The sequence below is a fragment of the Buceros rhinoceros genome, unplaced genomic scaffold, assembly GCF_000710305.1.
Source record: "Buceros rhinoceros silvestris isolate BGI_N320 unplaced genomic scaffold, ASM71030v1 scaffold9608, whole genome shotgun sequence".
NCBI lineage: Eukaryota > Metazoa > Chordata > Aves > Bucerotiformes > Bucerotidae > Buceros > Buceros rhinoceros.
Genome location: NW_010427402.1, coordinates 21,799 through 32,427, shown reverse-complemented (window position 1 = coordinate 32,427; position 10,629 = coordinate 21,799). Strand labels below are relative to the sequence as shown.

The 10,629-nt window shown below is 44.7% G+C and overlaps 1 protein-coding gene across 1 annotated transcript in view; it reads left to right on the top strand.

The window, feature by feature from the left end:
- Nucleotides 1-3,553: 3,553 nt before the first annotated feature.
- CDK8 (cyclin-dependent kinase 8) overlaps nucleotides 3,554-10,629 on the top strand; it is a gene marked incomplete at its 5' end in the record, with an annotated part of 20,800 nt that continues 13,724 nt past the window's right edge. The window contains 3 exons of the mRNA XM_010141878.1: nucleotides 3,554-3,611; nucleotides 6,283-6,414; nucleotides 8,519-8,662. Coding sequence (XP_010140180.1) covers nucleotides 3,554-3,611; nucleotides 6,283-6,414; nucleotides 8,519-8,662 — 334 coding nt within the window. The remainder of the gene's footprint in view (nucleotides 3,612-6,282; nucleotides 6,415-8,518; nucleotides 8,663-10,629) is intronic.

Genomic DNA, 10,629 nt, shown 5'->3' with positions numbered 1-10,629 from the left:
TGGCGGTGACTCCCTCAAGTTCTGTGCAGATCTGTGGACCTGTGGATACGGCCGCTGATTTTTTTTAGCTCCTTGATTTGAAATTAACCTGCTTCAGAGGACTCCCGATTGCCCTTTGCAAAGCAGGATTAGATTAGGAGTGCCTAAAAATATTTCGGTGAGGATCTTTGTTCTCTCTGCGGTAGTAGTAGTGATTAAATACCCAAGATTAGGATTTGTCCCGGAATGGCACAGGGAGTCCTACAAGACAGATCTAGGACACGATCAGATTTAGTGCTGTGCACGGTTCCTCCGTGCAGATGAGTTACTGCCCTGTGCTGGGGGTGTGGGGGGTCGTTTTTCTTACATTTCATTCTGCGGAGTTGTCGGGAAGTTGCTTAGTCGCTGAAGTCCGCAGCTGCCCATCCCGGCACAGCTCTGCGGTGAGGGGTGAGGGGCACAGCAGCTCTCTCCTGTTTATTCGTCTGGCACACGCCATTCATTTTACGTGATGGCAGAAATAAATGTGCCTCTGTTAGAACAGAAGTGAGTGACTCTGCGCAGCCGACCACTTCCAGGTATAAAAACCCACCAGTTTTACAGTGGTGTTTTCTCAGAACACAGTATGAAGTTGCTGAAGACTTTCACTTGCTCAGCCCAAGTGATTTGAATACGCACTTTAAACTTCCATTTTCTCTGGATTATTAAAAATACGGGTTTGTGCAGATTTCTCCCTTCTGTTTCTAACGGCCAATTTACTTTTTTACTTATTTGCTATTTACTTTTTTCTTATTTTGCTTTGCAAATAAATTTCTAATGTGTAACGAGTTTCCCAAAGACACAAATCTGGGGAGTTGGTTTTCTTTTTTCTCCAGATTGTGGACTTGAGTCAAAGATGTCTACCAGGAATCCCTGACCCACGTTTTAATTTTGTAAGTGGACCTGAGTGTTTTTCAGGGAGTCCTCAAAACACTTTTGTTTTGGAGACACCAGTACTATCCCTGTACTGCTCCCTGTTAGATATTCCTCGGTCGAATTTAAAATACGGGTTAATGGTTTTGTTTGGAAAATTCTTCCAGCTACCGATGCTGTGGCAGGCTGCTAATGCAATGGCTTCAGGCATGGGAACCTTCAGAATGAGACCTCTGCTGCTCAGTCTCACTTCTTTATTCTTCAGCGGTGATGCTGTGTCTGTACAGTGATGCGGCTGTATACATCGTCCTGGCTGTAGTAAGAATCCTCTGTTCCAGGCAGTGCTGCCTCAGGGAAGGGCCTTTGAATCTAGAAAGAGGTGAACTGCGTGAATGGTTACTCCAGGTTGACTGAGGAGTTTTTATGTTGCGGCTCTAGAAGACTCCTACACGTATTTCTAAGTAGTCTGTATTTTTAAACATTTTCTGTAAATCCTGAGAGGGAAAAAAAACAAACAACCCCGAGTGTGAATCAAGCTGTTGCTACTTATTTTGCGAAGCAGTTCTGTCTCATCTCTTTCTCTTCTCATCTGAACCTACCTTGAACTTTGGCAAGAGGATCTTTGGGGCCGGAATTGTTTGGCAGTGTTGTGCCGATTAATCACCTGGCACGATGGCATCCTTGTGTGACTGTGGGTCCTTGTCCCTCTCAAAATCCAAACCGTGAAACTGTAAAATACTTTAAGGTAAAAACATCAGGAGGATGGTACAAGCATTTTTGTGGAGTATTATCCCTCTGTGATGAAAATGGAGTGGGGGCGGGAATGACGCTTGAGGTCAGTGCATTATTTATCTGAAAAACTTCAGTGCCTGTGTAATGTATCGTTAACTGTACTCAAAAACTAGTTAGGCACGTAGCTTATTAACATCCCAGATACACTGAAGCAGCTTTGGTCTAGACACACGTATTTGGTGAGGCAGTGTAGCAATAGGATGGTGTGTGTGGTCAGATGACCTGTTTTCCTACCTGGCGCTTTGAGTGGCTTTAAACTCCCACGTGAACTCGGGGTTTGAAGATCTGAGCTGCCCGTTTGTTTCTAGCAAAGTCCTAGAAATAACCAAAATCAAATGCTTTGGGAGCTGCGTGCCCGTGTACTGCCTTTCTTCCTGTCGAAGCAGCACTTCTGTGGAGTGTATGCCTTTATTTAAAAAAACAAACCAAACCCAGCACCGAGAAGGGCTGGTGGGGGGGGGACACAAGTTCTCTGTGTACCCCTGAGCTGAGGCAGCAGCGGCTGGGTCTGCTGGTACCGCCGTGGGAACAGTGACGGGATGTGTCTGACCTGGCTGGTCGGAGTCAAGCTCTGACACTTCCTTCCCTTGTTAACCTGCTCTCAGAGGAGGTGCAGCATCTTAAATTCCTTCTACATGTTTTGTATACGGATCGTACCATTTCAGAAAACCATGGTGGAGCCTTTCATAAGCAGGAGTAACCGAGTTTCTCAAGAGAATTTTTTCGCTGGATTATTTTATTTTTTTATACCTATATATGACTGACTTGCAGATCGATACCAGGTTGTGGTCTCTTCTCTCACTGAATGTATTTTACACCAGAGCCCTACAGATTCGGAAAGACTGGAGAATCTCCTAGAGTATGTGTTTGGTAGATCACACTTCGATCTTAAGATATATGCTATGAACCTTTAGGTAGCCTAAACTGCCTTGCTGGGGTGCTTTTTTTCTTCACATTAAACAGGAAAGTAAAGCAAGAGCTGCAGCTCAGCTGTATTACAACTCTTACAGCTCCCGACTGAAGACAAGCCCCTGTTTTGCCCAGGACTGACAGTACGAATGGGTGTCTAAAACAATTCCAGCTTTAGTTGTGAGTTCCCTGACATTTTTCCCTCAATATAAGCCTGCAGGTTTGATTTAATAAACAGTTCCAGCATTTGAGGTATTTTCGGACTGCAGAAGCCAGGACTGGTTTATGAGAACAGGATGGCAGAAAATAGAGGATTAAAAAGTGAGCGGTGATGTTTCTAACCAGCTGATTTCTAGCTCGATTCTTAAACTTCCCTCCCTAGTAAAAGAAGTAAAGGAAAGGTGGAGAGAAGAATGATGTAAAGGCAGTGCTTTGCAGCTGTCGGAATTGGTAGACACCTGTAAATAGGTAAATGTAGATGGTTTTTCTCTCCCATATGAAGTGATATGGTAATGTTTATGTCAGGTATTTTTTATGTAAAATGTGTTTGGAAATATGCTCATGACCCATGGCAAGACCCTCTGTCAAGCTGGCTTCCAGTGGCGGTGCCGGGGGTGGGCAGCAGCAGGACTGCCTGCCTCCCCCCGGAAGGCTGGAGGGCAGTTGTGGCAGAAAGCTCGGCGTCTGCCAGCTCGTGGGGGCCGAGGACAGGCACCAGGCTGTCTGTTAGGGAGCACCGTGCTGGAGCACAGAAACGCCGAAGAGAAACGTGAGGAAGAAGCAGTCAGGGAGAGCCTGTGTCTGGGTCTTTGCACAGCTTTATGGTGACAGAGGAACTGGTCATTTTTATCTGAACAAAGTTGGTTTAAAACTGGCAAAACAAAGTTTAACTAACTTTTCAGAGACTGATGTTTAGGTTTATCGTGGTATATGTATTGTATATTTATTTTTTTTTCCACAGAAACCTGCTAATATTTTAGTTATGGGTGAAGGTCCTGAGCGAGGAAGAGTAAAAATTGGTATGTTTATATCTTTGATAAGTCCCAGTGTAGCATTTAAGTTAGAATGTTCTGAAGGTGCAGTTGTACCACCTGAAGTAGTCACTGTAATACTCGTGTGTGCCCGGGCACATTGCCCAAATGCTCTCTCCTGAGTGACTGGCTTCTCGAAATTGGCCCCATGCACCAGTTCTGATGATGAAATGCTGTAGCCTCATCAATTAAAATAGAAAATGTCATTATATTTTATTTAAGCGGGTGTTTGTGTGGGGTGGGGGATTTTTATACGGGGGTAAAGATGACAGCTAGTTGGGGAAAAGGAGGAGAAAGAAATGGGATTTTAGAATTTCCTCCGTTTACCCCTGTAATGCCATGACATGATCGTGCTGCTGCTGCTTATAAACTCTAAATAGGGAACTCCTCGTTACTACAGACCTTAAACTTCAGAATGCAATCAAAGGTGGCATTTAGCCTACAAAACGCTCCTGAAAGTGTAGCCTGGTCCCTTGGCAATAAAAGCAAGGGATCGTAAAAGTCCAGAAAAGATAGTAACGCAGACAAAATACCTAGAGAATGATGGCCAACTGCTCCGCCTGGGGTGCGCCAGGGTAGGGAGGAGCCCGCGCTGTCCCCACAGCTGTACCATCTTCTGCTGGGAGTTCCTGTTCGCAGGGAGAGAACCTCAACTCTTCTAGATTAAAGTAAATAACTAAATATAGATTAACTGTAGTCTAACGGCAGTAAGCTACCCCAGGCTGTGCGCTAGCACGGCAGCGCCTGGCCGGCAGGCGTGGTGCGGGGTCGCAGCCCTCTCTGGATGGGGTTTGGAAAGCTAGTTCATCTTTTTCACTTCCCTCTGGCTTTCTTTGAGATTATTCTTCTGCACTGTAGCTCTGTGCTCCTTTGTTGATCTGAGCGATAGGTATCGTTAGTCACTAGTGTAGTGCTTCGGGGTAGGATTTCCTTGGAGCGTTCAGTGCTGCTCAAGTCCTTTCCTCGCCCTTGGAAACCCGAGGAGCGCGTGGGCCAGGGTTGAACGCTTCTGCAGATCCTACCCTGAAAGTTTTTAACGCCCTTCCGATGTTTCAGGCTGACAGTAGAGGTTGAGGTTGTCTTCGTACAAAACAGGTACGACATGGACAGGGGAAGGGGAAAATTCTTCCTGTTACTTTATTCTTCATGGAGTGGTTGCTTCCAAAATTGGGACTGTGGGGCGTCCTGTGGGCAGGTTCAGTCTCAGCGGTGGTGGTGATATTCACTATGTGCTGTACACAACCTTGCTAGTAATTACACATGGACCACCCATTTATTTCTTTATTTATAGTTTTGAATTAATCTGGGAGTAACTTAGAACATAAATTTAGTCAGAATCTGATAACGGACAGGTGAAAGATTCTGTGTCCAAGCACCAGTCCTCTGAGCCATCCATTCCCAGCGGGGGAAGAGGGAGGGGGACCCTCGAGTTCTGTGTTAGCAAAACGTAGAATTTTTTTCTGAAGATATTACCACAGCAGGAAAAGAATGCAGAAGTTATACCCATACCAAGGGCTTCCACTTTACCAGTGTAACTAGTTTTTCTAAAAAAGACATAACTGGTATTTAAAATCATTTTCATAGGCTTTTTGTGTCATTTTGAGCCATAAATTCACTTTCTCCCAACAATTTTCCTTATTTTTCGTAATTACTAGTGACCTGATCATCTTTAGTAATCGATATTTTAATGTAGAAAACTGTAAAATGCTTCTTTTTAAATGCATTAAACCAATCATAAATAGGAATGCATACGAAAAAAACTCTGAAGGACTGTGTAGTCAAGTTAGGGACCCATATTCCCAGTGCGGCTTTCCCTGTGCAGCGAGCTACAGCATGTAGGTCCTTCTCCCTCAGGACAGGTGCTCATCTCTTTCCACCAGAGTCCTCCTCAGCACGTGGGTATCGCTGCACCACAGAGTCCCTCTGTCTTGGGACCTGGCAAGTGCTGGGTCAGGAAGGCAATTTTTTTTTTTTTCTTTTTTTTTCCCCTCTTATCACTTCTCTTTGGTACGTACCACCCATTCTAAAAAGCAGTGGTTAGTGATCTAGTGCCCCAAAGAGAATTCTAAATGCCTGGCCGCAGGCGGTGTCCGGTGCTGCTCTCTCGATGCTGGCAGGATGTCCTGATGGCAGGTCAGCAAGGAGGCAGATGCTGAAGGTCTAGTTGCTGCTTTTGTGTGAAGGAAATCTTGCTACAGCTGACTGTGAGGGAGCCTTTGTGATGTGCATGTATGTATTATAAATCATTCTAACCTTTGCAGAACCTGCCCTTTGTTCGCATTTTGAATGCTGCTTCTGGAAAACCCGTCCTGTACTAACAGACTGTGTTGCCGCAGAGCACCAGGGAAAGGAGGCGGGAGTTGCCAGTGTCCTGAGAAGGGAGCGGATGCACTTTTTCAGAACAATGGTTAATTCTCTGTTCTAAAAGGCTCGTGTTAGCAATGATTTATAATGATATACTACTTTATAGGTGATGACATCCTGTAATTTCTACAAAAGCTTTCAGAAAATCTGCTCGCAGAATTCCTATCTGCTACAGTCTGTGTTTGCATTTTATTTAGCAGTGATGGTAGTGCTAAGAAGTAAACTCAGTGTGTTTAAAAAAAATACCCTGGTAGTTTTCCTCAACTTTTAAAGCATCTCTCTTTGAATTTTGCAGCTGACATGGGCTTTGCCCGGTTATTTAATTCACCTCTGAAGCCTTTAGCAGACTTGGATCCTGTAGTTGTAACTTTCTGGTATCGAGCTCCAGAGCTGCTCCTTGGAGCAAGGCATTATACCAAAGCTATTGGTAAGTAACGTGGAAGAAAACACAGCGTTTCGCTCTTCGCGTAAAGCGTCCCCAAACCGTGGAGCACTGACAAGGGGTACAGAGGACAGTGGCTGGGTTGGATGTATGCTGCTGATTTCGGGCAGAAATTTAAAACTTTGACAAACTGTTTCGTTTCCTGTGGTCTCTGGCTATACGTACAGAGACGAAATATTTCTGGGGTTTGGCCCCAAACGCCCTTGCGGTGCAATGTCAGTGTATATGGCTTTTCACAGGTGCTGTTAGGCAATACAAAATACGGGCACATCTTTGAACTGTCAGTAGAATCCACCTGGTGATGATGAGGCACGGTGCATTGATTTCATTAGAAGGTTTTTATCTTCTGTAATAAATACATGAAATAAGGAGCGTACCAGAGTGGAGGATATATTGGCTGACTGAAACTAAGCTGTTGAAGTGAGCTGTGCTTTAGCTTCTCTCTGTCTTTTTCAAAGCACAAGTGTGCGCAGGGGTTGCATGAAGAAGTGGGATGTGGCCCGAGTCAGGCAGCAAGCTGGGCTGTGATGCGGCATCAGGCACATCCGGAACAAAACAAACCTGGCAGAACACGGGCGCGTGAGGGTGGCGTTGGTTCTGTCAGCTTAATGCTGCAGCCCCCGCGCCACCTCGCTCCGACTTCCCATCGGAACTGAGCGGCTTTGGCCTGGCGCTGCTGGTCTCTGCTCTTGCCGTTCCAGGGGTCAGGGCTCGGGGACCGCGGGAGCCGCTGTGCGCTGGGACTGTAGGACAGAAGTAGCCCCTAGCGAGCTGGAGGGAGGGTCACCCTGCGGGGATGGGAACAGCTGGGCTGTGGAAGGGCTGTAGGGAGGAGGACAGGGGAGCTTTTCTTTTGCTGGCTGGTTTAAAGGATGTGTCAAAGCCTGGCCCCTGTTTTGGGGGAAATACCTTCCCCTGCAGTGCTCCACTTTGCACAGACCTGGAGGTGTCTGTTGGCATACCTGGGGGTGGTTCTGGAACCTGGAAGACTTTCTCAGACCTCAGCCATTGTTATTTTTTAAGATCGTGTCAGTGTGTGTGTCAGAAATCCTGATGTTTATGACTTAAATGTATTTTAATTTACTTTTCTGCTACTACTTTATTTCTCTAAATAAATTTCCTCATGTGTTCCTTTAAACTGCTTTGTTGTTGTTGTATTTGCATGTTCTTTCACTTTACTGACATTTTCTTCTGCTTGCAGCATGTGAAACTGCATGGACGGTCATAGCCCTTAGAACACCATTTTCTTCAGCGTAGAGAAAACTGACTGTTTAAAAATACTGAATAATGGGGCTGTGCTCCCTGTATCATTTGCTTTTGTCCTTGTTCATGACCTTTTCTTGGTCACTCAGGGTTCAGTGTAGCATTACGTCATGCAAGTGTAAAAGTGCAACTGTATATTCTAGAAAAGAAAACGGAGGGAACAGCTGGGAAAACCCGGGCTCTCTGCCTTTGCAGACTGGGATGCCGCAGTTAAAACTGACGGGGTTTTGGCTGGGGGGTTTTGTTGTTGGGTTTTTTTTTAATAAATGTAATCAAAAAATGTTGGAGGTAGACAGGCATGGAGGGACTTTCTTGTTACTCTTTCTGCAAGATTTTGTGGATAGCATTTGGCTTATTCCAATATCACTGCTTTTCAACTGGCTATTTTTGGGTAATTTAATACTTCCTAAAGCCAGTGGCTGACCAGGGAGGGCACACTTCTTGGCAGGGGCAGTAGGGCAGGGAATGGGCAAGATGTTGGCTGGCTTTTCTGAGTTCGTATTTTGTGTGTGGGCTTACCCAAATAGTTTCTTTTGTTTTTCTTTCTTAATCAAATCTATTTTTTACAGTAAATGGTAACTGCACTTTAAAAACCCCACAAAACCGTGTATGATACTGTCTTGGCTCCTGTGTAATCATGAGTTTTGTCCCTGGATCCAGAGCTAGAAGGAGATGTTGAGGATATGTCGCGCTTTTGCAACAGAAACTTGAAATTTTCGGTGCAGGGACCTTATCTCCGAGAAGCTAAAAACTATCATTCTACTTCTCCAAGATGCTTTGGGAAAGATTCATTTGATCCTTTTATTTCTGTTCTCCTTTTTTAAAGATATTTGGGCCATAGGGTGTATATTTGCAGAGCTGCTAACATCAGAGCCAATATTCCATTGTCGACAAGAAGATATCAAAACTAGTAATCCTTACCACCACGACCAGCTGGACAGAATATTCAATGTCATGGGATTTCCTGCAGGTACCTACTGTACTCCTTTCTCCCTGCTGTTCGCAGAACCGTCCCTGTGTTGCTTGCTTTGCATGTGAAGATGGCAGCTGAGCAAAGAAACAAAGCTGTTAAAGAACAGTCTGTATTTCACCCGTGTGAAACCTAGACGCTGGTGGCCACCTTAGACGTGTTTCCTGTTAAAGCTCGGATTGTCTTTGCGCATACGTGTTACCGTGTTCACACTTCTAAAAGATCACGTTTAATGCTGGGTGATGAATAATCAGGAGGAGTGTTCCTGTGTTTCTTCAGTATTGGTTATACATTGGGAAAGCACCTGATGATTGTGCAAAACCAAGCAAAAATCTATACGTACGGGGAATATTATTTATTCCGAACAGGAACAGAGAACTGCTTGCACGAACCCAAACAAATTTGCATGTGGGTGTCACTGGTTGCGTTCTGCCCCCAGTGCTGGTGGCATCTCGTTTTTCTGCAGGCGCTCTCGCATCTTCTCAGTTAACGCCTTGTCTTCCAGTGTTCACGTGCTCGCGGGTGTCAGTGGAACGGAAGCTCGTTTTTACCGCTCGGGCGCTTTCTCCTCACTGCTATTGTCCGTTCGCTATTAGTAACTTTTTTCTTGATGTTCTGGTGGACTTTCTTCTTCCTGTCACGTGAATTTTGTGGTCTTTTCTGTTTGTGTGGTTCTAGGATTTTGTTACTCAAGTCTCTTTTACTTTTCCCTTTGACTGTTTTTTTTTTTTGTGTGTCCTGTGTGTACTTCACTGCCGCTGTACTGCAGTATGACATTCCTGCACGTGTTGCCTTTGCACCTCAAGGACTCTTTTCTGAAGATCCCCCTTAATTTTGCTTCCTTTTCTGCTTTTAACCTAGAATTTTATCCTTTCCTTAGGTCATTTGGATTTTGCATTGTCTTTGTGTAGCTTATATAAACAGGTGGTAATGTCATGATTGTTTTCTGATTGGCTTAAATAATCCTTTCTAATGGTTTGCATTTGACTTTTGATCTTTGGTTTTTACAAAGAAATACTATTTTCCATTTAATTGCAGCAAATCTTTTGCTTTTTAATTGACACTTGTCATATTTGAAATAGTTTCACATGTCTCTGCGGTAAGGAATCTTTTTAAAAATAATTAAATAATGTATCTCTGATTTATTCACTTATTTTTAAGCTCCCAGTGTTCAGTAATTGTGTTAAAACTGGGGAGAGGTTTGACTTGGATCAAACCTCTTGCCCACAAAGCCTTTTCAGGAGTTAGAGTGTAATACATCTAAGGCTAGGTGCTGGCAGTGATTTTTGTTTTGTTTTGTTTTCCTTTTAAATCCATTTCAGGATCTGTCTATGCAGAGAAGTTGAGATGAAATATTTTTCAGTTTGAGTGTGAAATGTTATTTTCTTAACATTTTGTTGGCTAACAGTATTTCTTTTATGTTGAGAGAGTAGAAGTTTACCCAGTGCCCCTGGGTGCTTTCCTGGGAGTAAAGACAGACCTGTCAGAACGGAAAATCCCGTAGGAGGAGGCAGAGCTTGCGGGAGTCCTCGGTGCTCCTGTGCTGTTGTTTAGCCTGGAGAGAAGGAGGCTGAGGGGTCACCTCATCGCTCTCTGCACCTACCTGACAGGAGGTTGTAGTGAGGTGAGGGTTGGTCTCTTCTCCCATGTGACAAGTGACAGGACGAGAGAGCCTCAAGTTGTGCCCGGGGAGGTTTAGGTTGGATCTTAGGAAACATTTTTTCACAGAGGGGATTGTGAGGCATTGGAACTGCCCAGGGAGGTGGTGGAGTTTGAAAGCTGTGTGGAGGTGCTGCTGAGGGACATGGTTTAGGGGTTTGGGGACCCTGGTAGTGCAGGGTTAGCAGCTGGACTTGATGATTGTAAAGGTCCCTTCCACCCAAATGATTCTGGAATATGAGCCAAGGGTGTACAAAGAAGTAACTGCAAGGTTAGAGAAGCAGACTAAAAAAAAAAATCAGGGCTAC